At 38.8% G+C, this 27,629-nt stretch overlaps 2 protein-coding genes and 1 long non-coding RNA gene across 6 annotated transcripts in view; 1 reads left to right on the plus strand and 2 right to left on the minus strand.

Moving 5' to 3' along the window:
- eya3 (EYA transcriptional coactivator and phosphatase 3) overlaps positions 1 to 14,256 on the plus strand; it is a 21,348-nt gene extending 7,092 nt beyond the window's left edge. For 2 of the 3 annotated variants that reach the window (XM_050034521.1, XM_050034523.1), the window contains 10 exons: positions 4,339 to 4,516; positions 4,757 to 4,926; positions 5,167 to 5,250; positions 5,357 to 5,446; positions 5,838 to 5,896; positions 6,023 to 6,183; positions 7,958 to 8,084; positions 8,421 to 8,542; positions 8,642 to 8,742; positions 9,838 to 14,256. In XM_050034521.1, coding sequence (XP_049890478.1) covers positions 4,339 to 4,516; positions 4,757 to 4,926; positions 5,167 to 5,250; positions 5,357 to 5,446; positions 5,838 to 5,896; positions 6,023 to 6,183; positions 7,958 to 8,084; positions 8,421 to 8,542; positions 8,642 to 8,742; positions 9,838 to 9,918 — 1,173 coding nt within the window. In that variant the 3' untranslated portion in view covers positions 9,919 to 14,256. The remainder of the gene's footprint in view (positions 1 to 4,338; positions 4,517 to 4,756; positions 4,927 to 5,166; positions 5,251 to 5,356; positions 5,447 to 5,837; positions 5,897 to 6,022; positions 6,184 to 7,957; positions 8,085 to 8,420; positions 8,543 to 8,641; positions 8,743 to 9,837) is intronic. The other variant, XM_050034522.1, reaches the window with a different exon arrangement.
- Positions 11,829 to 20,499, minus strand: LOC126383823 (XK-related protein 8-like). Its single transcript, XM_050034530.1, has 3 exons — positions 20,112 to 20,499; positions 19,141 to 19,331; positions 11,829 to 18,413 (listed from the first exon to the last, which is right to left on the minus strand). Exons 1-3 carry the CDS (start codon positions 20,405 to 20,407, stop codon positions 17,632 to 17,634), a joined length of 1,269 nt encoding a protein of 422 aa, XP_049890487.1. The 5' UTR covers positions 20,408 to 20,499; the 3' UTR covers positions 11,829 to 17,631.
- A 3,095-nt stretch (positions 20,500 to 23,594) lies between these two features.
- LOC126383828 (uncharacterized) lies at positions 23,595 to 26,094 on the minus strand. Of its 2 annotated transcripts, XR_007569193.1 has the most exons (4): positions 25,925 to 26,094; positions 24,886 to 25,074; positions 24,435 to 24,585; positions 23,595 to 23,609 (listed from the first exon to the last, which is right to left on the minus strand). It is a non-coding gene; the product is annotated as an uncharacterized LOC126383828 (long non-coding RNA). The 2 variants fall into 2 exon arrangements; XR_007569192.1 differs by lacking the exon at positions 23,595 to 23,609 and having other exon boundaries at positions 24,380 to 24,585.
- Positions 26,095 to 27,629: the final 1,535 nt, after the last annotated feature.

Consider the following 27,629-nt stretch of genomic DNA (forward strand, 5'->3'; position numbering starts at 1 on the left):
TACAGAATACATTAAAGACTATGACTTTATTTGTTTAACAGAGACCAAAACAGATAATACCTGTAAATCAGACTGTGATGGATTTACTCCTTTCGTGCTAGAAAAGAAGAAATCAAGTTATAAACATGGTGGTATACATGGGGTATGTCTATTAGTTAAAAATGAGTTTGCAAATTATGTTCAGGAGATAAAAGACACTACTTCTGACGCCATCCTGTGGACTAAAGTGGCCAAAGCAGCTTTTGGGTTTGAATTCATCTTGGGAACAGTTTATGTGCCACATGAAGGATCTATTTTTTTCAACAAGGACTATTTTGGAAATGTTTCCCAAGATATTTCATTTATGAACAGTAAATACAGTTTACCAATAGTGATGTTGGGTGATTTCAATTCAAGAACTGGTACTCTGAGTGACTCTTTAAATGTAGGTGACGTAGGAACGAATATTAGAAATGGGCTGTCTTTTGATGGCGAAATGCTTTTAAACAGTGACATAAATGATTTTTCTTTGATGGATCTACAGAGGGTCAGTGAAGATTTAATGACTAATAATAACGGTCACAGCCTAATTGACTTATGTCAAAGTTCAGAGTTGAAGATTGTAAATGGAAGATTTGGGTCTGATAAAGGCATTGGGCGTTACACCTGTTTTAACTATAATGGTAACAGCGTTATTGACTATGCCATAGTGTCAGCTTGTTTGTTAGCACAGATTATCTATTTTTGTGTTGATCCCTTGGACAAATGTTTGTCAGATGTCCACTGCCCTATTAGTTTAACTATAAGAGCTAATAACTTGGGTACTCAGAAGTGTGAAACTCTTACAGATACTGCTTATTATGATCCCGAAAAAGAGAATAGACACATGGCCCATTTAATGTTTAAACACCGATGGAAATCTGAGCTAAAAGCCACATACCAAGAATCCTTTAATTTAGAAGTTATAAAAATGTATGATTCAATGATTGATGCGATTAATATTTCCAATACAAATCTGGTTGAAATAAATAACATTAGTAAAGGTATATGTGACATTATGGTAGATCCTGCTAAAAGTTTGGGTTTATGTAAGGCATATGGTCAGGATCTGTACAAATTTGGTAGAACGTCAAAAAAACTACAGAAGAGAAAACCCTGGTTTAATGCTGAATGTGTTGAGGCCCGTAGAAAATATTTTAAATCCATGAATATATTTAAATTTAACCGCTCTGCTCAATGTAAAGTTGAAATAAAATGTATAGCTAGAAAGTATAAATCCATCATAAGGAAATGTTCAAGGCAGTTCTATGATTCTTTACATAGGAAACTTCGTACACTTAAGAAATCTAATAGTAATGAATATTGGTCTATTCTAAATGCAGGTAAACCATCTGGAAGATTAGGAAATGTATCTATAGAAACCTTTGCTGAATATTTTAAGAAACTCAGCCAAAAATCGAGTGATAATTGTACACCAGAAGACCAGCAATTTGACCTCAGACAAGTCACCTCTCCTACAAATGAATACATAAATGATTTGTTTACTTTGGAAGAAATACAGCGAATGGTAAAAAAATTAAAAAATAAAAAAGCAAATGGTATCGATGAAGTTATAAATGAATATATAAAGAACTCCCCTTTGGAAATGCTGAACATTTTAGTAAAATTCTTTAATTTGGTACTGATAACAGGTATAGTCCCCACTGACTGGTGTTTAGGAGTGATAAAACCATTATACAAAAACAAGGGACCAGTAGATGATCCTGAAAATTACAGAGGTATTACTTTACTTAGTTGTATTGGTAAGCTTTTTACGGCTGTAATAAATTACAGACTAACTGCTTATATAGAGTCTGAAAGAATTCTTGGAGAAGAGCAGGCAGGGTTTAGGAAAGGCTTTTCAACCCTTGACCATATTTTTGTTCTTCACTCACTGGTTGAATGGTACTTGTATAAGAAAAAAAGACTGTATTGTGCTTTTGTTGATTATAAAAAAGCGTTTGATTTGGTAGATAGGTCATCACTATGGTTTAAATTAGTTGCACTTGGTATAAACGGAAGAGTATTAAATGTGATACATAATATTTATGAGAATGCCAAATCTTGTGTTAGAGCTGGTTATGATTTATCTGAACAATTTGTATGTAATGTAGGAGTGCGTCAGGGGGATAATTTATCACCACTATTGTTTGCACTATATTTAAATGACTTTGAAAAATATGTGAGTCAATGGTACAACGGACTTCAACTTTTTTCAACTGAATGCCGCAATGTGATGAATGGTGAAATAGGGATATATTTGAAATTATATGTCCTGCTTTACGCGGATGATACGATTGTACTGGCAGAGACTCCTTCAGAATTACAGGCCGCATTAAATGCAGTTGCTTCTTATTGTAAAAACTGGTATTTAACTGTCAACACAGACAAAACAAAGGTTGTTATTTTCTCTAGGGGGAAATTACGGATACTCCCAGAATTTAAGTTTGGTTCAGATAAATTAGAAGTTACTTTTGAGTATGACTATCTTGGAACGTTATTTAATTTTAATGGACGATTTGATAAAGTAATAGCTAAAAAAATTAAACTAGCTAAAAGAGCTTTATTCTCCTTGGAAAACAGAGTTACTAGATTACAGTTACCTGTTGATATACAATGTGAGTTATTTGACCAGCTTATAGTGCCTATTCTTTTATATGGAATTGAAGTCTGGGGATTTCATAAACTTGACCAAATTGAAATGCTTCACAGATCTTTCTTGAAACGTTTACTTAATGTTAATAAACGCACAGCAAATTGTATTATTTATGAAGAGTTTGGTCGAAATAGTTTAGATTTAAAGGTAAACATGAGAATGATTAACTTTTGGGTACATTTAATTAGTCATAATACAGCAAAAATCTCTTTGTGTTTATTGTTTTCAAGACTTTGTATGATGACAATATTTTTCAGTGTAAATGGATTTCCAAAGTTAAAAATATTCTTGATGATTGTGGTTTATCGTACTTATGGCATGATGCTGGATGGATGAACCCTAAATATTTAAAATTAATGATTGAACATAGATTATCTGATATGGAACTACAGAGATGGCATGAGAAATTACAAAGTAACCCTTTATGTGATAGTTATAAATTGTTTAAAACTGATTTCACTTTTGAACCTCATCTGATTATGTTAAGACCTGCCGAAAGAGTTTGTTTGTCTAAGTTTCGGTGTGGAAATCATAAGAAAGAGTTTGTTTGTCTAAGTTTCGGTGTGGAAATCATAAGTTACCTATCTCTGAGCGCAGGTATAATCGTGAAAATGTCCCCCGGAAATGTACTCTTTGTTTGACTGGCAATCGAGGAGACGAATATCATTATGTACTTGTGTGTTCTTTTTTTGATAAAGAGAGAAGAGAGTTGGTCGGACAGTTCTATAGAGCAAATCCAAATATTTATAAGTTTCAAAAGTTAATGTCATCTCAAAAAGTAAAGGTCTTGTCAAATTTGTTGAAACTTTTAAAGAAAATCTTGAATAGTTTCTCTTGATTTGCTTTGACTTGTATGTATGTACACAAATTCTGTTTTATTTATTTTGCTGTGCATTGGCTGCCGCCTGTCCTGATTTGTTAATGTTATTTTTTGTTGTCTGCCCCTTATACCCCGGGGAGGGGTCAAAAGGAATAAATGAAATGAAATGAAATGAATCATGCTGCTCCAGTGTGTTATTTTAGACTGCATGCTAGCATTGCAGAATCAGAACAGGCATGAAGGGGTGACATGTAACACAACAGTGTCGGCCTCTAGTGTGACATATAACATATGTGCTGGCAGTGCTTTATAAAAAATAACTAGGCAATAACAATCATTTACCATCTGTTACATGACAGCTCATCTCATCCTCTGCTCGGAGGGTAAGGAGCTCCCAGAACCTCATTGTTTTCCCGTTTTTTGGCTGCTCTTCTTCTTTCAGTTAGCCGCTAACTGCTATCAGCTACTGTGCACCCATAACACATCGTCGAAAACGTCACACCCATGACACCCATGATCCCATCCTGCCAGCTGTCCTTTTTATAAAGCTGTTACTTCTTCTGATGCTGCCTTGAAGCCGAAACAACTCCGTCTCCCATTCCATGACCCTACCTTGTATACAGAACAGTGAGGCAGAACAACAGCATGAAATTCCTCAGACACATCCCCAGAAGAACACTGCACTGACAGATATTTTATTGTTTGTTTGTTTGTTTTTTTCTTCTATCTATATGCGTGAGAAAACGTAAAAATTATCACTAAGTTCATTTTGATGACGCCAATGCTGACATTTTTCCACCACCCTTCTCCCGTCAAAAACAACTGTTTGTTTTTTCCCCTCAAGGAATTTAGCAGCTACAACTCTTTGGGACAGAGTCAGTTCTCTCAGTACTACGCTCTGCCTCCCAGCTACGTGCCTGCCGGGCTGCCCAGTAGCGATGACCACGGTGCCGCTGTGGGAGTGGCCGGATATTCAGCTGTGAAGTCGGAGCAGGCCGCCTCAGCTGGACTCCCTCCCAGAGGTAACTTCAGTTCTTTGATTCACATTATTGTATTTTCTACAGCACTAATATGTGGCACATATAATCTTTGTACAAGTTTGAATCATAACGAAGGCTGGGTATCAGTACTCATTACCTTGTGATGTAGGCTATTGGTTTCAGCATCACTTTAATGGTACTGGTAACGTTTTGTTTTTTTTTCAATGATACCCAGAATAAATGTATTCTTCAAGTACTAATTTCTGACTTCCTTGTATTAAGATGCGTCCCCACCAGAGAACCTCCCAGCAGGTGCAGCCCTTCCTACGAGCGTGTCTCTCCCCGCCGGAGCCAGAGATCAGGACGAGGTTGGTCGCAGGAACTCTGTTGGCAAAGCGAAAGGAAAGGGCAAGAGGTCTGATAGCTCCCCACCTACTGACAGTGACCTGGAGGTAACCAAGTCTGCAGTTTACCAGTCTTTGCACACGTAAACCAAACATTAAGAGGCTGTTGCTCTGTCATTAGCTTAGCAGCATTTAAGAGTTTAAGCCAAACCCAACAAACAACATGTCACTTTAAACTGGACTCACCTGATCTAAGTTCTAAATATATGGAAAAGTTTTATAGGATTCAGTTCTTATCTTACTTATTTTTGCAGAGTGTAACATTATTCTTACATGCTGTTTTTTTAGCGTATTTTTCTGTGGGATCTGGACGAGACCATCATTATATTCCACTCACTGCTCACAGGCTCCTACGCACAGAAGTTTGGCAAGGTTTGTTTCTGTTAATATGCTAAAACTTTGAGTATACAGCACAAAATGAAAAATATGTTTGTTGTATGAAAGATTTATTGTTGGTCTGTGTTGGGTTGTTGTTCAGGACCCAGCGTCAGTGCTGAACTTGGGTTTGCAGATGGAGGAGCTGATCTTTGAGCTGGCGGACACTCACCTTTTCTTCAATGACCTGGAGGTACAGTAAGATACATTCAGACTGATGTAGCCATGACAGGAATGAAGTGCAGGTCCCTTAAAAGTCTTAATTATATTTGAAAAATATTGGGCTTAAGTAGTCTTAAACTTGAATTTGTGAGGTTATAATAATTTAGTCATCTTTTAGTTTCTGTTTGTCAAATTGAGGTCAGCCCTTTTGTGTGGAAGTTACATTTCTAATGTTACAGACCTTTAAACCTAATACTATCACTTTAAACTTCCATTTACGTGTTGGCAAAATGTAGGCTGAGCTGACTCACCACTGCTTTATACTTACATGCAATGCTTGACTAAGAAAAATATGATTTGTCCAAAAATCAGTTAAGTACATGATTATATGATTTGTAAGAACCCTATTTGTTTTCTTTAAGGAATGTGATCAAGTCCATGTTGAGGATGTTGCCTCTGATGACAATGGACAGGACCTGAGGTGTGTTACATGCTGTCCTGTACCTAACACACACGATACAACCTCATCACACAGTTCAACATCATGACATAAAGCAGATTTTTTGCCATCGTCCAAACAAATCACAAGTGCTTCTTTCTATTTTAGTAACTACAACTTCTTGGCGGATGGCTTTAATGGTTCCAGTGCTGGAACGACATCAGGAACCACCACGGGGGTCCAGGGAGGGGTGGAGTGGATGCGGAAACTGGCCTTTCGATACCGCCGGCTAAAAGAGATCTATAATAACTATAAAGGGAATGTTGGAGGTGAGTTTGCATCAATAACAACTCTGTCTTGTACAGCTGGAGTTTAAAATGACAGGCGCATAAGAAAAATGATGTGGTGATGGCAACTGTAAAACACTGAAAACTAAAAAGTGTTCTAGTCAGTAGACAGTGTTCAGAAGCTTGTGTCAATCAATTATTTATATTTATATGCCAAATATATGTCCAAAAAATCTGTATCAGAGTATAATACATCAAAATCCCTGTCTTCTCTCTTACTCTAAATGTTTGATGACTCATCCAGCATAGTCGATATTCGCCTTGTTGGCTGCCATCGGCCTATTGTCAAATAAGATATTCATGGATGTCTGTTGTTACGTCAATTTTACACTGGCTAAAAAGCAGGGCTCATTACTAACAGCCACAAACTTAAATTGATGAACATGTACAAGAACAACACAGTGACAGTTTGGAAGACAGGCTCTGTGATCTTACTGTTGTGTGATGAGACGGCAAGTAGCAGCCGGTGTCCGATCGTCCCAGGGGCAAAATAAAACGTGTTTGGAACGAACAGAGAACCTCCCCGGGACGAAAGGATGTAGTAAACTCACTGTTGTTGCGTTAGAGGATGCACTCAATGCATGAACAATGAATCAGTGTTAAAATAAGCCAGAGGACAGATAAGTAACATCAGCTGTTAGCAGCTGGTGGTCGAAACAAACAGCTCATGGAGTTTGCACTGACTTACATAATGATGTGTTCAAGTCCTATTCAGTAAAAATGAGTACAAGGTGTAGGTAAATCATAACATTCTCATGATGTGTTTAGTGTAATCTTGTAAACTGTAGGTTTTGGTGAGACATTTGAATAAATACAGCTGGTTGAAGGAGAAATAAGTAGTTTTTTAAAGCTGTTTTCCATGTGAAAGATTATATTAAACATTGTTTCATGAGTTTGTATAATTGAATCTGTGTTCATTTAGAGGTAGTGTAATGAAGGGCTTAATTACAGTTATTTTTTTAAAGTGTTTCTCTGGCACAGGAGAGGGAATAAATGACAAAAAACAAAATGAACAACAATATAAAAACATCAGTAACATTATCAGCCAAATTGTTATTAGGTATCAGTATTGGCCTAGAATTTCAAAGTTGGTGTATCCCTACTGTACTCAGGGGCGTGTACAAAAGTTCATACGATCAAATGAGAGTTTAGTCATATAAAACTGCACTTAACTGTTTGAGGATTGTACTGGCTAACAAAGCAATATGGAGAAGGATGGGAATAGATGTGTGTTTGGGTATCAGAGGGCAAAACTTTTTTTTTTTCTCTTCATTTTCAAAACAGTGTGATGCGTTTGTTTTGATAAAGAAACCTAGGGGCACTCACAGCCATGTGAATTACAACATGTTTGACAACAGTGGAATTAGTTCCAAAGTCTGAAAGGCAAACAAAAGCAAACACACACATCTGACGTTCTACAATTTCCTCTCCCTGTGTAAAACAAATAAGGTAATGTTTCAGCCCAGTGGCCCAGATAAACGGGGAGATGTCTGTTTGTGTTAGGGATCTGTGTGTGTGTGTGTGTGTGTGTGTGTGTGTGTGTGTGTGTACGTGTACACCTTTTGCCTTTTTAATATCAGACTGTGGAAGTATGTTTTTGAAAGGCATCATCAACCACAAAACATTTAAAAGGTGCATCACTTCAAACATTCGTAAAATGGGGATGATGTTAGACTGACAGGTTATTCCTTATATGCTGATAGCGGTATTTAAATCCTGCAGTATTGAGGTTGTATGTGCACGTTGTCTCTTTCAGGCCTGTTGAGTCCTATGAAAAGGGAGCTGCTTCTCCGGCTTCAGTCTGAGATTGAGAACGTTACAGACGCGTGGCTCACCACGGCCCTCAAGTCTCTGCTGCTCATCCAGTCCAGGTCTGAGCAGAGGTTATTATGTTTAAACGTATTTCAGGTACTCTGATGCAAGATGAGTAGAGTGCGCTCTAATCATGTGAATTATTAGATTAAGGTGACTGCTATATTTAAGATTATTATCAAAGTTAGTAACAGTTTTCTCTTAGTGACCCAAATGAGTGTGTTGACTTTTAAAAGGCAATATTTATTCAGAAAATGATGCAACACTAGATACATGTTCTGATAAAGCTTCTGGTTTTTCTCTGTGAGCCCACGTTTATTCAAGTATATGGATGTGTGTGTGTGTGTGTGTGTGTGTGTGTGTGTGTGTGTGTGTGTGTGTGTGTGTGTGAGATATTCCACCAACAGGGGGAAGTGTATGAATGTGTTGGTCACCACCACTCAGCTGGTCCCTGCACTGGCCAAGGTGCTGCTCTACGGCCTGGGAGACGTGTTCCCCATCGAGAACATCTACAGTGCCACTAAAATAGGTACGTATGAAATTGATGTCAGTACAATTAACTGATCTAAATTATTATCTACAGTGACTTTGTAATGTCTAATTTTCCCTGTGGTTTCCTCTCATGCAGGGAAAGAGAGTTGCTTTGAGAGGATTGTCTCTCGCTTCGGGAAGAAAGTGACTTATGTGGTGATAGGTGATGGTCGAGATGAGGAGTTTGCAGCAAAACAGGTAAACATTTTAAGTCTTAATATTTCCTTCCTTCTGCCTTCCTTTGTGTGTCTCAGACAAAGTTGCATGTTCTCAGAAATGTTGTTAAATACTGCACTGCAGGCAAATACAAGTGCAGGCACTGTGACTCTCCCTTTGTTTGTTTAAAAAGTGTCCACATCAGACGGAGCTTACTCATCAGGATGTGAGCATACACAACTCAAAAGCTTATTAATTGTAAGGGTAAACACTAAAGCAGGTGTAAGGTGTACTATGCACTGCAGGATTGTCAGTTACTGTTTGTAAACATGCTCGCCAGCAAAAGTAAAAGTAAAAGCCAACCACAGATTCTCTCCCGTCTGGTGTTTCACCTCGCTATATTTGCATTTTGTGTCTCTTGGATGCCTACTGATCATGGTTTGGCACCTGGTTGGTACCTTTTTATTAAGTCCCGTCCTCACCGGAGCGCTGTGGGGGTACATGCCTACAAATGTCCTGGGCATTGAAGTAATTATAAAATACAGGCAGAGGGCAGAGTCTCTGCAACCGACACACACTTCCAGTAGGTCATAATTGATCCTGTGTAGTATATCTTTGAGGTAAAAAATGTCAAAATAGACAGACTGGAGCTGGCGCCTGACACTGTTGATCAGTTACTAAAGCCACAACAAGCGATCCAAGTCTGGTGTGCCGCTTCTCTTTGGCTGTAAAACGACCACGTTGCCTGTTTTACCGGCCAGACTTGTAAATTGCCACTTTCATCTCAGATTCATTTATTCAGATATTTCAAATGAAATGGAAATCCAGTGTGATTATCCAGGAAGCATAATGTATTCACTTGAGAAAACAAATCTGCTCTGTTTTTCTGAATTAATGAGATAATAATCTCCATAATTCCTTGTTTTCTTTATAATGAAGATTATTATCTCAATAATTCAGAAAAAAAAGAACTATTCTTTTTAAGTAAATGCACTACACTTCTGTCTCCCCCCTATTCAAGCAGATTTGTGAATTGATCTGGAGATGTCAAGTTACAATTTGATGACATGTAAAGCCTTTGTAAGCGTTTGTGTCTGACACACTGTCATGTTTCTGTGGTTGTGTCTCTCTCTGTAGCACAATATGCCTTTCTGGCGGATCTCCACTCATGGCGACCTTGTGTCCCTGCACCAAGCGCTGGAACTGGACTTCTTGTAAAGGAGGCAGCGTTGAATATCGCACACTAAAGGGAAAATGTCGTCCTGTCAGTTTGTGGAGTGACATTGTGTGAGAAAACCCTCCACGAGCCTCGAATGATACACACTCGCATATAAGCAAATCTGCCCTCACTTGACGACTAAGTAATGACTCACTGTGTGATGTGTGATGGTAACGGGGTGGGAGCTGACTGTGAGAAACGGACTGGATGCATCGTTTGGCTGAGTTAAAGGTTCCTCACGCCCAGCGCTCCCTCCTCTACGGCAGCTAAACTCACCACGGCTGAAACTGGCACTGATTTGGACACAGAAGGGAAGACATCCATTTTATTCCTCCTCCTTGTTCTCATCGTCTTTCAAGTATCATAATCTCCTGCAGTGAAAACAATCCCTCTCGTTCTTTTTTCTCATCCTGGAATTAATCAACCAAAGGGCCACCTTTGTTTGTTGGCATTCTCGTTTTTCTTGTTGCTGTGTTTTTAATTTAGCTGAAAGAATATCAAAGTTAATTTGTTTAAACAAACCTCTCTCGTTTGCACTCATTCAAAGACTTGAAAGCATCATTTTGCAGAGGTGACTGAGTAATACCCATTCAGCTGTTTAACAAGAGGAACTAGATGAGGTTATAAACACGTAACTTGGTCACAACCTTCCCTCGTGACCCGACAGCCACACCATCAGTCAGCTGTCCTGACCTCTCCACTGTGTTGCAACAGCAGATGCGTGGTCCTTATTTTACATACAGTATGTGTCATCTGTGGTCAGTAAGGATATGTGCAGAGAATCAGATGCTCCGTTCAACTTCTGACAAAACTGAAACGACCTTTCTGTAACGCTCAGTGATATGACGGGTAGAAAGCAGAGCAGGATGCTCCGAACAGACACCAAACAAGCAAGTAAATTTCCTCCCCCACTAGTAGTAGTAGCATTAGTAAGACTAAACACGAGATCTTGAAAATAACGTCTGAATGAAAACCTTAGCAGTGTCCCAAAACCACACTAACTCTAATACTGAATGTATGACATGCTAATCATCATAGTATCCTGTTTTAGCAGTGGGGCTGCACGGTATGTAGGAAATAAGTGATAACATTGTTAAATATCGCAATAATGATATTACTTGCCAATAATATACAGATATTAAAGGTCCAGTGTGTAGAATGTAGGGGGATATATTGGCAGAAATGGAATATAAAATAATAAGTATGTTTTCTCTAGTGTATAATCACCTGAAAATAAGAATTATTGTGTTCTCGTTACCTTAGAATGAGCTGTTTATTTATACATGGGGAGCTGGTCCTCGTTTATGGAGATCGCCATGTTGTACCGCCATGTTGCTACAGTGGCCAGAACAGACAAACCAAGTACTTACTCCAGATAGGGCCATCTGAGTTGTCACATTTTCCCACCAGTCACCATAGTGAGAAGCTCATGCAATGAGCAGCATCGTAGTGTCACTGGTTTGTAACGTGAAGCTGCTTTATTCAGTGTTTTTACTGATTTTAAATTACTGGTTCTGTTTGTTTTGGAGAGGAGAAGACCTCTGTGGATCATTCGGCTCCCGGTAAAAACTTGCCAAACAATAAACACTGAAGGGATTCTAACCAGGAGAAGTTTTTGTTGGTTGCACACTGCAGTGCACCACTACATGCCACCAAATCCCCCTAAATCTTACACACTTCACCTTTTAAAGTATGCTCAGTTCTGCCTTTCTGAATTTAAAGAATGAAAGGAAATTATTTCCAACTTTCTTGTTTGAACAAATTGAACATTGAATTAAACACAAAAGGCACCAATAAATTAAAAAAAAATTAAAAGCACAATTTTCTATTGATAATCTGATCCCTGAGTGGAGTATCTCTGTCTTTTGTGATGTGTTTATTGTATAACCTGATATTATGGTGTCTTGGCAAAAAAAAAAAAAAAAACGTACAGCCCTATTTAGTATCCAAAAACATTAACATACATAACCTTTTTATGTTTTGAGGGAATTACATAATACACCCAAAAGTCTCTGCAAGTTAAACTTACAGAAAGCTAAACGTTTTTCTATAAATATCACTTATTTTAGTTTTCCAAGATTTATCTTGAGTTTTTTCCCTTGCACCCGCAACTTATTTTAAATTTTCTCCAGTTGTGAGCACCCACCTAATTTTCTCTGGGAACTGCATTGTGTGAAAAGTGTCTAGAATCGACCATATTTAGCTGCCTACTGTGTGATTAGTGAGCCACAAAGTTGTCACTTTTCTATTGTGAAGACACTATACTAAAAACCTGTGCAGAATCAGTATGTGGTATGGATTTGGGACACGACAATCTGATTTAAAGGATTCAATGTTTATTTTCTGGTTTGAGAAAATGCTCCACAAACCGTTTTTAAAAACCTGTTGATTATCTGAAAATTGGTTTGACACAAAGCTACAAACAGGGCTGTTCTTCTTCGCTGATGATGTTATGTTATACTAGTAATATACTGATGCAGCTGTTTTTGGGGTTCCTAAGTATCCTTTAACTCCTGTGAGGAGATGAACTGCCATTAGAAACTCATTGAAGTGCTTAGTTGAAAGTGGTACAATACAAGCATTTAAAATAATGGGATTTACTGTAGATTGGTTAACAGTTTATGTTTTTCAGAATGATGTAAATCAGGATAACGTGACTCTGGTAACAAATGTTAAGTGTTTTTAGGTTGAGGGAGGAAAATATAAGGGATCATACCCATGGATGGATTCCAGAACTGGTCACAGAGCCTCTGTTTAAAATGGCCGGTAACTTTTATTGTTGTAAAGTCACAGAGCTCAGTTTGTGTTTTGTTTTGCTCCCAATCCTTTGCCAGTCTTTTTCCTTTTAGAGCCAGGCTGAAGTGTCGGTCAGTATTGGTGTATATCTCAGCCCATAAGTAACAAGATATTGTAATACAGAGACAGCGTTTCCATTCCCTAATTCTCCACCTAAGAGCACTGACTAGTTCATTTTTTTGTGCTGTAAAACGTCTCTCTCAGGATGGTCACGAATCTAAAGGATCTACAGGGTTAGGGGCTGTATGTCAAGATCATAGTGAATGGAAATGCAAAAATAATTTTCTGTAAATTTGGTTAAAGTTTGCGCTCCGTATGAATGGAAACCCAACTACAGATAACGGCTCCATTGGCCCAAACTTGCGGGATGCAGGATCTGAATTGGTTTGAATGGAAAACTGTCTGTTATGGATCTGTTGTGTCAGGAAGCTTTAGACAGCCTCTCTCTTTCTCTTTGTGTCCAGCATGAACTAAACACTGAAGTTTAGTTTTTAAACCAACAACAGCACCCAATAGCTTTGGTTCAGGATGAAGTCCTGGTTGCGTGGGTGCTCCTATGTTTTGAGACATCTGTCCTCAGGGGCCCCATTGTCTCATAATCCGTCCGTGCTCTCACCTTTCAGCCTCTGACTCAGCTTATATATTGTTTGGAGGATTATAATCACTTAAGAGGTTTCATTATGAGTTTCCTCTTCTCATAGTGAAGACAGTTGTTGCATCTCATCACAGGAGGAGAGCGGTGTTCGTAAAGCATTTGTACAATTTGACAAAACCAGGGCAAAAAATAGTCTTAGCCAGTAGGATTAAGTTTGATTTCTCTTACATGTTGTCATGTTGTTGCAACAAAACCAGAGTTGCTCTGTTAATGCAACTGAATGTCAAAATGGTCATTTACCAAAAAGGAACTTGCATACTTTCGTTTCCAAAGACTTTACTCAACATGTTTCTCAGTTGTTTTTCAGGCAGTTGTCAGCATTCGTTGTATTAGTTAGTTAAAACTGAAGCTGCAACTAAAAATTGTCTTTATCGGATTATCTGCAAATTATTTTCTCAATATTTTTGGTCAACTGTTTCATCTAGAGTTGCAACGATTAGTTGATTAACTAAGTGGTCAATCTGAAAAAAAAAATTCAGTTGTAGTAAAAAAAATTTAAGCAAAAATGCCACTAATTAACAGGTTCTAGCCTCTCAAATGTGAGCATTTGCTGTTTTTCTTGGACTTATATGATAGCAAAGTGAGTATCTTTTGGTTTTTTTGAGTGATTGTTGGTCAAAACAAGCATCTGAAGATGTCACTTTGGGGTCTGGGAAATTGTGAGTAGCTCCTACTACTATTCTTTGACATTTTTATAGACCAACGATCAATCAAGAAAATAACCATGAGTTGCAGCCCTAATTTTGTCCATGAAATGTCAAAAAAATGGTTAAAAATGTCCATAACAGTTTCCCACAGCTCAATGTGACGTCTTAAAATTGCTTATGTTGGACCAAATTTATTGTCTGAGGAATATGTAAAAGTGCAAATATTCACTTTAAAACAAGTGAATTTTTGGTGCTTTTGTGTACAAAAACTTACTGAAACAATTAGTTTATTGTGAAAAAAAGTTGCAGACTCATCAATTAATTGTTTCAGCTCTAGTTAAAATTTAGGAATTTAAGTGTATCCAATAAGTGCAACCATAGCTTTGAATTTTTCAGCCACATGACAACCCACAACCTCTCGGAGGCGTATCAGAGGGGACAAATTTACACAAAGGATGATGACTGTGCAATACATTTCTACTTTGCTCACTGACTGTATTTCAAGGGACTTTTCATTTTGTAGATGGTGAGAGAAGCCGGAGGAGTCGATCGACTGTCCCCCGGTCCGTGTGAGATTATGACTGAACAATACTGAGCCTGAAGAAGACTTCGTATTTACACACATGCAGCTTGACCGTTAAGAATGTGTATTTCTGTGTAATTTTTGTTTGTCTTGCGTGACTGTGCATATTTATATTGTGCCTTTAACCATCAACTGTATGCATAATCTCAAAGGGAAAGATTTTGTTTGATACATTTATCACTGCATTGTTATATTATCCAAAGTGTTATCTTACTTTTTTTAATTCAATACTTTTTTTAAGTGTTTTTTTGTTACTAGACTTTGTTTGATTTGATTGTGTTGTCTGCACTGTATTTGAAAGGCCTCCTTCTAGAAAACTATACATCCATTTTGGGGAAAAGTTCATGTGGGTTGCTCAGTGTTTAAAGAAAATTTTAGTGAAGGGCCGAAGAACAGTTACTTTGCTATCAGTTACGTTTTCAAAGAATAGATGTCTCAATTTGGATTGACAACACATTTGTGTTTCATGTAAATGTTACTTGTGGAAATCCCACCATCAGCATTCAGTTTCTGCTTTGTATTAGATTTCTGCTTCCTTTTGAAAAGGAGATTGCGTTTGTTTTGTTGCTGTGAAACGCTTAGCATCGCTTAGAGACAATCACGATCTAAATACATGGTATTTTTAATGCAGATTACTAAAGTGAAAGGCATGTTTGATTGTTCAGTGTGAATTAAAGGTAAATCTATCAGTCCTGGCGTTTGAGAAAATTGAGACCATATGCAATCTTTGCATTTTTGTCTGCATATTGAATGTGTTTTCTGTTTATTTCTTTACTTTGTCTGCATGTCATGTCTGTTTTGAAGTATACCATGGCTGTTAAATAATGACCATGCAATGTTTAAGGGGCTATATTCTTCTATGTGTGCTCTTTTTTTTTTCCAATGCCAAATACTGTTATTATTTTTTAAAATACTGTATGTTAATGTTTTGTTTTGTTTTTTAATGTATTTCATCTCATTTTCAAGGACCTGTGAGGCCACATGTAGAGAGCCTGAATGTGATCCTGTAAACGGAGCACCATCATAATAATCGATGCTAATTTAATTACAATAATCACTATGTTCCCCACAGTAGCTGTTTGGGACCTCGACACAGCCCTGTAAGGTTTCCCTGTGTACCTTAGACACTCAGTACAGTGTAAATAAATTTCAAAAAGTTTCAGACTCAAGTTTTGGTTTATTATATATTACCATTAAAAAAATACAATTGTATACAAAAATACAATTACAAATTATTGACAAACAACATCTGTTATAAATATAATCCGTAAACATTTTCAGTAAAAATCTGTTTCTTAATGAGAAATGTGATATCGGAAGATGTTTCTGGGCAGCTGTTAATAGACTGGTCCTTATTGGTCGTTAACAATCATTCCTCCCTTCCATACATGCCAAAGACATCCCCCCTAATGCTATTCAACTATAAGCTTTCACAACAATATAGTTCAGTCACCCTCCTCACGTTAACATTTTGGTTGCCTAAGAAATGTCTGTACAGCATTTGGTCATACTCAAAGACCCTATGAGGAGTTGGGTGTTAGGGTTTTCTATTAAGAACATTTTGTAATCACGGGTTTAAGCTTGTTCTTGGGGCGGCAGTAGCTCAGTCCATGGGGACTTGGGTTGGGAACTGGAGGGTCGGCTGTTCAAGTCCCCGTCTGGACCAAAACATGGAGCGTGGACTGGTAGCTGGAAAGGTGCCAGTTCACCACCTAAGCACTGCCAAGGTGCCCTTGAGCAAGGCACCCAACCCCCCAACCGCTCGGAGCGCCCGTTATCTCCATTTAGTGCATGTATAGGTCCTGTTTGTGCATGTGTGTGTTCAAACCTGTGTGTAATTGACAACAGAGTGAAAAAATTGAATTTCCCCTCAGGGATTAATAAAGTATATAAAATTTAAAAAAATAAATTAAAATTCTTCACTTACAAAAATTAGCATTAGCATAAGCAAAATCACAGTTAACAGCTGTAAATGCATTGTGTAACCAGTCTGGCAGCTAGTGTTAGGGCAAAATATGGTCACCGAAGGCCAAAACGGGAGTCTATAAAACAATGCGTGACGTCACAGAAGGCTTGGGTAAAATTTCACACTGGGGTATACAGTATACCATGATATGAGTGTGCGCCACTGCTATGCCCCCATCCCACTACTTTCAGCATACTCTAGCTTTTTCAGACAAATAAATACATAATATAAACTCACAAAATGTTCATCTAAGTCATATTCTCACACCTCTTTTCCTTATTAAAACAGAAAAATACAACTACGTCTTTTGAATTCAAATTTCTCTCAGACATGGAACTAAGGCTGGCTTAACTGACTGAGCAAACTCATTGTAAAACCCTCTTTTAAACTCATCAGAAACCAAATAATCCATCTCGGTTACTCTTTTTAGTCATCTAATAAGTTAGTCATGCGGGCCAGTGGTGCACTGGATAACACGTCTGACTACAGATCTCATTAGTTAGTCCACTGTTCCAACAGTCACCGACTTTTATGTTGACACTTTTTTCCCGTTGGAAATACATCTTTTCTATCGAGCGACACTCATCAAAAGTGTCATGCACCAAACCATAAATAAGGCTTAACACAAGCCATTTGGATGCACACTGCTCTTTCACCAATCAGTCTAAGACAAGCAGCAGTGGTGGGCAGGGCAGAGGCCAGATCCAGAATTTTTTCAATGAGGGAGAAAGAAATATTTGAAATACTTGAAATCATGTCTGAAGGAGGACTTTAAAAATCTCTCCACAGGCAGTACGAACAAGAAGGAAAATTACAGCAACCCAAAACCCCCAAAAAAATAAATTAAATGATGATCGGCACATAGCAGCACCACTTAGTGCAGTGAAGACAGTGCTTATGAGAATACAGCAGTCGTGACTTGTAGTCGTTTCCCATGAGGCTGAATCAGGGAGCAGGTCACAGTCCCTCTATCCCACACAACCTCATGATCTTGATTAATGAGGCTTGTCAAGTCTGCATGAGTCAGTCTAACCTCCGTGTCTAGTGGATGTCAGGTGACGCTGCTCAGGCGTAGAAGTTCTCAGCCAACTTCTTCATTCTTTTATTGCAGCGTTTAGTGACCAGTGCAGGTGGGCTTGGCCAGCTACGATATGTAATCTCCTCCACGTCTAAATCTTCCAATGAGGATATAGGAAAGTCTGTCTCATCTCCAGGGAATGGAGTCCTAGTAGGTCCCTGTCCAACTCTGGACTTTTCTGCAGTGTCCCCTTTTAGCTCCTCCTTGGTCAGGCTTGGATGGCTGTACTTGTAATATATCATCTTAAAAAGGAGGCCAAGGATGTAAACCCCAACAACACAGACTGCTGTGATGACAGCATACAGGGGTGGGATTTCAAAATAAGGCGGTTCTGTGCTCATCTTCCAGCACCACAGACCACAGAGGAGAGAAATGTCAACCAGTATGTAGCCATGATAGAGCAGAGTCCTGTACCTCGTCCTCCCCTCGACCACATTAAGCCAGTCGAAATACCAGATGAGGCCCACAGTGGCTCTGTAAAGCCATTCTCCACAAGCACTGTCCATGAATTCCGTCTTGGCTCTCCAGACGAAAAAGAATAACATTATCCAAGAGCACAAGAAGTGGGTGAAGATGAAGCAGGGCAGCACGGAGGCGAAGAGGGCGAGGGCGGTTAGACGAGACGTAATGAGGAACAGGTTCCAGAGGAAGTAGACTAACGAGGAGATCATCTGCTGTTTCTGTTTGTCGGGCAGAAAGGAGCGCAGGGAGCGGTGGTACATTGTCACACTGAAGGCGATGGCTGAGGCTGACCCAAGGGCCTTTAACACTGAGGAGGAGAAGACGTCATCATTAGGGAAGCTAGAAGTGACTGTAATTAATGCATTTCCTCTTAGTAAAGAGTAGATAGTACTTTCATTGATAGAGTAGCCTTTTTCATGCATATACAGCACTGTTTTGGGTGCATTAAAGACCCCTTCAAATGAAAATCAAGTTTTTAACCTTAGTAACAGGTCCATATGGTGTTTTGGTGAGCATTTCTGCCTTGGAACTGTATAATGTACCAATGACCAGATTCAGACAGCCAGGGGATGATACGTCACATGCTGGTACCTTCATTATGGCAAAACAAGGGGTATCAGAGGAGAAGAGGTCCTCCCCCAGGAAATTTTGAGTGCCAAACATTTAATTTCATATATTTTGATCCATGTTTAAGCACTGATTTCTGCCCTTTTTGCATCTATTTATGAAGGAAATGTCATGGTACATTCTGCTTCAACTATACATAGTTGCTTTTTTGTCTGGCTGTTTTATGGCAGATTGCAACCATTGCTTCTGAGGTTGCATACTGCCGCCATTTATTTTACTGAAGGCACTGTTGCATTGATCAGTCACGGTCTAGCAGTCTTTCGAAGTAAAAGTCCTCTGCTACATTCATGTTTTCATAAGGGGAGGGGGGGGCAAATGCACATGTTAAAAATATTGAGGGGACATGCCCCCTGGTGACTCCCCCAAATCGAAATGATGTAGCTCTGAGAGATGAGAACACACTGTACCTGTCACAGGGTCAAGCTCGCCCCGCTGCATAATGATAGTGAGCATGAGGACAAGCTGAGGGGCACTCTCCGAAAACGTCTCTATGAGCCGCAGCATGCTCAGGTCGTGGCTCAGGAACACTGCTGTACCCTCGGGGTCATCGACCTCTGAGTAGGAGTTGCATAAGGAGATCTCCACGACACCTGCATGCCTGAGAGGACAAAGTTATGGGATAGAGAAAGCAGAGTTAAAACCAATTGAGTTATGTCAATGATGGAAGAAGTGCTCAGATCTTAACAGTACAAGGAACAACACAACAATGTAAAGTACAAGTTCATCAAAACTGTTCTTTAGGTACAGTATTTGAGTAGATTTATTTACTTTCCACCACTGAGACACTCATTGTGATTTCTTTGGTAGTGTTGTCATCAGTGCAGTGCTTCAACAGAACCAGTTCAACAAGGCTCTAATATCAAATCAGATTATCCACTGCAAATAAAGAACCTTTCATATAACTCACGTTTCATTCTTGAATCTTTGTGGTCACAAAAGTGGATCTACAGAGACTCTTTCGCATAAGACACGCCACTGTTACAACACACTACTGTTACAACTACTATCATGTACCAAATTTAGAGGAAATGAAACAGCTGATGTAATTCACAACAGAAATGACTTAATGTTTTGTTTTTATCTAAAAAGATAGAGTGTTTTGCGTATACTAAAATTCAATAGTTTTTACACCACCCTAGTTTGGAGTTGAGCTAGAGTGAAGCACAACTGTTCCATTCAGACTGTATTTCCCGTAAATGGGAATATGTGCATGAACAGACAAGGGTGGAGCTCTCTGATAAAGAGCCACATGTATAAAGAGAAAGCGCCTTACTATTCTGCATTCACACCCACTTCCCCACACATACAAAAGAAGGAAATACAGCCTGTGGCACTTGGAACACACCAGGATTATTGTAATACACAAGGTTTGCACAACCTGAAGTAGATCCCCAGCTGGAAAACATGAAGCAGCCTGAGCTGGCTCGGGCTCAGGCAATTTTCAACCTTTGTCTGCCTCTTAAATTCCTCATAGCTGTACCACAGCCAGCTGTAGACCTGAACAAGAATGGACGAGCCGATGAGAAGCAGCAGCAGGATGCCAAGGCTCCAGTAGGCTTTTTCTTGGTAGAAAGTCACAGCTGCCCATATATCCAGCCCTATGTCAAGCAGCAAGAACACTAGTCCACAAAGAATAAAGACGAAGTCCACGGGGGAGTACTTGAACACACCCATAGTGTCTGTCAAATTAAAGTTTACACATATCCCCTTTAACTACTTGCTTCTATTGTGGCTACATATTTTGGGAGCTGTCAACACGTCACTTGTTAACTGAAAGTAGGCAAAGCTCTAAAGTTCAGTGTCAAACACTTGTAACTCCTCCTATTGGCCCTCCTTCATAGTTATGTAACTTCTTAAAGGGATACTGCAGTAATATATTCATTACCAGTTTACTTTACTCATACTGACAGCTGTCACTTTAATCGTTAAACTCTATAGTACTACCATATTTAAAGAAAGCTATTTTACTGTGAAATAAAAGAGAGACTGAGCTGTAAATTATCATGCAGATCACATACTGTCTGCATGAAGCGTACAACTAGTTATTGTCTTGCAGATGCATGCCTCTGCCAACAAGTCAGGTTGCAGTTTACACATCTGTCCAAACTCCTGTAATATAGTAGTGATAGAATATATGTCATGAATTTCCGGTGACAAACCACCTGAAGCTGCATGTTGGCAAACCCAGTGAGCTTGTGGTGGACTAGAGGAACAGGATACAACACAAAGTCGTAGCTATGACAGCAGAAAGTGCTTCAAATATGGACGTCGCTGCAAAGAAGCTCCAAATTCTAAAACATAGATGCTTCACACACATTTTCAACCTGGCAGCTCAGACGATCAACACACTCAGCACAGTTTCAGATTAGATTCACCAATTAAGTATCTGACCAAATGTCTCCCCTTCTGTTCTGAATTATGATGTTGAATAATGGCCAGAAACGTGTTCATCTGCAGAACATTATGATGTCACAGTGAAGCTGACCTTTGACCTTTTGAATATAAAATTGCCATCACTTCATCCTTTTATCCTGTTAGACATTTGTGTGAAATTTTGTCATAAAAAGTGTAGGAATTTTGAAGTTATGGCCATAGATTTTTTGGGGGGCATTTTAGCCTTTAATTGACAGGACAGACAAGTGTGAAGGGGGGAGAGAGAGAGGGAGTGACATGCAGGAAATGGCCACAGGCTGGAGTCGAACCTGGGCCCCTGCGGCAACAGCCTTGTACATGGGGCGCCTGCTCTATCCACTAAGCCACCTACGCCCCTGACCACCAAATTCTAAGCAATGGATTGCTGATCCATCATTGAATTTTAAAAATTCCCTGAAGGCCTTCTTGCGATACCATGTTCTTGGAATTGAGATGTACACAAGGTCACTGTGACCTTGACCTTTCACCACCAAAATCTAATTGGTTCATTGTTGAGTCCAAGGATATGTTTGTGCCAAATGTGAAGAAATTCCCTGAAACTGCTCTTGAGATATCGGGTTCACCAGGATGGACAGACAACTGGAAAACATAGCACCTTGTTCTGATGGCATGCACATGTTACATAAATATTAATTTTTGAGAAATAAACTAAGGATTTTATCAAGTTATGACCTTTGTCATGTCAATGTATGAATTGTTTCGAGAGATGCACTTACTGTTTTGCAAATGTTAAGGCTGATTCAACAAATGTTGCAAAGCGGCTGAGAAAAACTAGTAATTTATATGTTTACTAAGATAGAGCAACTGCCCCGACTGGAAAGCACTTTGGATCAACTCTTTTTTTAATTGTGCACAATACATAAAACTGACTTGACATAAAAATCATACTGAAAGCTGTCACTGTAACAATGAAGTGTAAAAAAAAAAGCACATATTAAAACACAATAGATTACAACTTTGTAACCACTTTAATAATTTCACATGGCAAATGAGATAAAACATTAACAACCAGCAGTGACCTTGACTTTTAGTTTCAGTCAAGTTTGTTGACAAAAAAGTGAATCTACGACACTTTATGAACATTAACAATGAATTAAAAAGCGTTTAACATATGAAAATAACACGTAAAACAAAAACTTTATTTAATTTTAGGGACACTGCAAAAAGCTTTAAATAGAACATGCTCTGTGTAGAGTAGTAAGGATTGTATGTGTGTAGCACAGTTTACACTGATACTGAAGTAAACAGACATTTGGCACATGTGATATTTAAACAAACTAAACAAACACAGGATGAGCGAGTAAAAGTAACACCAGTGGTTTCGAACCTAAAGCTGACGTCATGAGTTTTTAAATATGTACCAACAATTCTAAGTTGACATGTAAAGAGTTAACACCTGACTTTAACTTATTTTACACCTTGATGACAATAAAAAAATAGTACCCTATCAAGCGGAGAGTTTATGGTCAAATCTACATTCAGGGTCCTTCAAGTAGGTACCAGTGGTAGCTGTAGCAACGCACACATTTAGATACCCCTTGTTGTCATGTTAAGACCCCAGAAATGCATTTATATTTAGAGATAAACTAGGCTACATATATTGAGGAAAACCATCAGGTCTCTTGCAAAACCCTTATGATGTCCATAATATTATGATCTTTTTTTTTAATTCAGTACAGATAAAGTATTGTTAATGTTATTATTTATCTTTTACCTTGTTGTCAAAAACAATTTGGTGTCATATGGTATAGAACAAAAGTTGCCCCCTTATAATACGTACGAATGCACTTTGTGTAAAAACAACAAAATACGATTTGCTTTGGAGAAATGTATCAAATAAATGTGTTCAGTGAGGTAAAATTACTGGTTTTGTCAACAGAGTCTGGTGGCTTTAAAGGGAGCATAGATTAGTATGTTTCAGTTTACCATTGGAAAGAGCTGTCTGACAGTAAAGCAATGAAAATATTCTAAATATAGCGTACGCTTAAACTGCTATATTTTTTTTTAGGCAGCTAAAATATGTCTTGTTGCTGCCCCCATCCTCAGCAGTACATTGCTCAGCTTGCGGGTCAGTGCTTCTGCCTGCTTCTCCAAAGTACAAATTTTAAACTAGGAAGAAACCAAAATGACACAAGGAACACAAGGGAGACCAGCAACAAACGCAGACGATCTCACAACTGACAGAAGGAAGGCACACAGACAAAATACACAAGGTAAGGACGTGAACAACGAGGGACAGGTGAAACAAGTCCGGGTGGGGAAGGTACTAACTAAGGTGGTAAAATGCTCTAAGGCAGGTAATGAAGTTGACAATGAAAGGAGAGGATTGAGAATGCGCAAAAATCAGTAAACAAGCAAGCAGAGTGGGCTAAACCGTTAACTGAAAGCTATGAAAAATCTTTTAAAATACTTACCTAAATGTACTGGATGAATGGTGAAATACCTAAAAGTGAAGGATAAAAAGCTAAACTAGTTAGCTAAAAGTTACTTTGCTGGATAAACAGTTGAAACAGGTAACTAAAAGCAATAGTTTAAATAGTTAACTAAAAGTTAAAGGTTGAAAACATTAGAGTACTGGATGAATGATGAAATAGCTAAAAAATAATCAATAAACAGTTGAAGAAGTTAGCTGAAGTACTGGAGAAATTATGAAATAGCTAAAAACAATCAATAAACAGTTGAAAATGTTAGCTAACGTACAAGATAAATGATGAAATGGCTAAAAATAATCAATAAACAAATATAAATAGCCTAAATAGTTCACTAAAAGTAGCTAATAGAAAAAAGTTTGAATAGCTAGCTAAAGGTTATGGATAAATAGTGAAATATCTTAAAGTAATGGATTAACAGATGAAATAGTTAATTAAAAATAATGGATAAATACTTGTGATAGATGGATGGTTCAGATAAATGGTTGAAATAGTTTGCTAAAAGTACATAGCTGGCATATTTAGCAATGAAATATAAATGAAATATAGCTAAAAGTTATGGACAAACCATTGATATATTCATCCTCTGCTAGTCCAAGTAGTAGTAGTACAAAATACCAATCTAAACATTGACAATTCAGTTGTATCAAAACATTGTTTTAGTGTTAAATCACACATTCCATGGTGTCGATGGGGTACTTGAGGACAGGGCTAAGAGGTTGTGTCAGACAAAAATTGTTGAGAGCCACTGATATAGGGCACAGAGCAGGTAAAATAAAACAGAGTCAGGATGATTGCAAAATGGATCTTGTCTTTATTTTATATATAACAATATATACCAGTGGGTGAAGATGAAGCAGGGCAGCACAGAGGCGAACACTGAGGTGATCACCTGCGGCGGCAGCTTGTCAGGCAGGAGGAAGCCCGGGGTGCGGTAGTGCATGGTCAACCTGAAGGCCATGGCTGAGACTGACCCAATGGTCTTCCCCACTGAGGAGGAGAAGACGAAGAGTGAATGAATAAGGTCCAGACATGACTGCAATGGCAGCTAACTGTAACTCCGGGAGGCCCTGAGAAAACCTGTTTGGTGAAGAGCAGAAAGGAACTATATGTCCTCTCATTGTGTTCAACAGCCTCTAGGAAAGGCAAAGCGTAACCTAGATTTGCATTTTTACTTCAGCACTTTAATCTTAATTCTAATTCAACACTCATGACTGAATTCATTATTGGTGACTCACAATTTGATGCCAAATCTAATTAACAATTAGAGACATGAGTCACACACTGCACCTGTCACAGGGTCGAGCTCGCCCCGCTGCAGAAAGATAGTGAGCATGAGGACAAGTTGAGGGGTGCTGTGAAAACGTCTCAATGAGCCGCAGCATGCTCAAGTCAGGCCTCAGGTACACTGCTCCAACCTTGTTGTCACGGGTCTTTGGGTAGAAGCTGCGTAAAGAAGTCTCTGCTGCACCTGCGTGCCTGAGCAAACAAATTTGTGGGACAGAGAACATACAGTTAAAACCCTTTTGACAACCAAATATTGAAGATAATAACTAGTTATACCAACTGAGTCATCATCAGATCTTTTACCTAAAGATCTATTATGCAGGATTTTCCGGGAAAAAACCCCTCAACATATTGACACATTCAATCATCATTTATGACCCACTAGTGGTGTGTTGTGGTGTATTTACTGCAGAGACTCCGCCCCTGCCTGTATTTCTTATTTTGTCTTTTTCCTGTGCTTGGAACATTTGTGGGCATGTACACCCACAGCGCTCAGGTGAGTTCAGGCCTTTGTAAAAAGGTAGTGACCAGGTGCCAGACCATAAGCAGAAGCCATTCAAGAGAGGCAGCACTAAAAAAAAACGCAAATATACCAAGGCCAAACACCATACCAAACTGAATCTGGGGTAAAAGTCTTGCATTCAAAATCTTATTAAGTCTGATTGTGGTAGAGATTGTTGATATGTGAACTTGACACCCAAAGAAATACATCTCTCCCATCAGTGCTCCTTCAGAAGCTCGGTTTTATCTATAGACTGTATGAATAATGGACATGGCTACCATGACATCGCTCACTGGTACAGCTACAGTGCAGTATGATAGCGCAGCACAATTATTCCATTCAGACTATTAGTTTACTTTGCATTTCCTGTAAATGGGACTGTTTTCATGAACAAACAGATGAAAGCCACATGTAAAAAGAGAAAACACCTCACTGTCCTGCATATACAGCCATCTTCCCACATAAACTACAACAGAAGAAAACACAGCCTCACACACTTTGAACACTTAGAGATATTGTAATACACAAGGTTTACACAACCTGCAGAAGATCCCCAGTTGGAAAACATGAAGAAGCTTGAGCTGGCCCCGGCTCACACATTTCTCAACCGCTGTGTGCCTCTCAAAGTTGCCATAGCTGTACCACAGCCAGCTGTAGGCCTAAGCTGTTAAACACACCCCATGTTAGTTTCAGATAAGAGGAGACTGAAAGTAAGCAAGGGGCAATGGTTTAGTGTCCAAATATAGCGCAGCCTTCAAATTGACCCTCCCTCAGGGTCCCGTGACATCTTAAAGGCACACTGTAGTAATAACAAATAACAAAATTGTTAAAATCTGGTCTAACGACAACACACTCGTGTTGCTACTTGTGCTACTTGTGCACAGACTGGGGCGTTCTGCATGAGTCTGACGTGATTAAAACCAACGAGGTCATTACAGCTTATGTGAACTTCTGTGTGGAAGGAGTTCCCAAAAAGACAATAAAACAGTACCCCAACAACAAGTCCTATATTACTAAGGACATTAAAGACTGTATCAAGCGTCCGAGTGGAATTACAGTCATTGCAGAAGGAGCTGAAGCAGAAACTCAATGTGGCTAAAAGGAGATAAAAGGAATCCATAGAGAATAACTTTAGGGCTAATAACACAAAGAAAATGTGGGCCACATTATTTATTACAAATATGATTTAGAAAAGGAACCCGTTGTATACTAATGATGAAAGAAAAATGGCAAATGATTTGAATGCTTTTTACTTAAGACTAGTCCATACCCGTTGGTAGCTTTGTCACCTTCTACCTATGCCAGTCCTCAATGCCTATGTGCAGTTTCACATAGATTGACCATGTCAGTGAGTAGAAAAACGTGGGACAGACAGAACCTTGCCTACCACAGCCCTTCGGCAACTCTGGAGGGACAATTTGTTTACAATTCAGAATTTGTTTACATTTTGTGCTGCTGAACCACCTTATAGGACAACTTGGATGCTTTATTTTTTTTCTTTCTTAATGCTTTGCAAGGTATCGGATCGCACTCGGTATCGGACTCGGTTTCAAAATAAAGCACTCGGTATCGGATCGGATGCAAAAAAAAATTGTGATCGGGACATCCCTATCTTGTGGTTTTAGTTCTCATATCAATGGTACCTTTGGCAACAGGAACGGTCCCTTTTCGTTCTGGTTACATGTTCAGCACACATTTGCTGAAGACAAAAATTTAGCTTAGACTAGTTGTTAGTCATTACAGACACAGACAGTGCAACAGGTACCAGAGCTCCGCAAAGACATTTTAGAAAATGCTAAGTTGACACAATTAAATATTTGTAAGAAAAAAAAAAAAAAAAAAGTATTTGCTAAACTGAAGGCATATTACTTTAGAAAAGAACCAGCTAGCCACTGGTACTAACCACAGTCTATGGGACTAACTAGCTTACTGCTACTTCTGCTATCTCACTGGAAGTTGCGCACATTATCATGTCTACAGTAGTGTCCTCAGGAATAAGGTGGATACTGACAACATGGCCAAGCATTTTGACTATCTTGTTTGTAAACAATGACACAAGGACTTGTCATGCTGTTGGCATGGACATGAAATGTACCAAATCGACAGATAAAAACTGTGTAGATGTGTCATATAAATAAAATTGACTTGACTTGACATACAACTTACATTTAAAGCTGTCACTGTAACAATGAGGCTCCACAGTATTCTCATATTTAAATAGTTATTTTACTGCACAGTATAAGAG

The sequence above is a fragment of the Epinephelus moara genome, chromosome 22 (assembly GCF_006386435.1).
Source record: "Epinephelus moara isolate mb chromosome 22, YSFRI_EMoa_1.0, whole genome shotgun sequence".
Lineage (NCBI taxonomy): Eukaryota > Metazoa > Chordata > Actinopteri > Perciformes > Serranidae > Epinephelus > Epinephelus moara.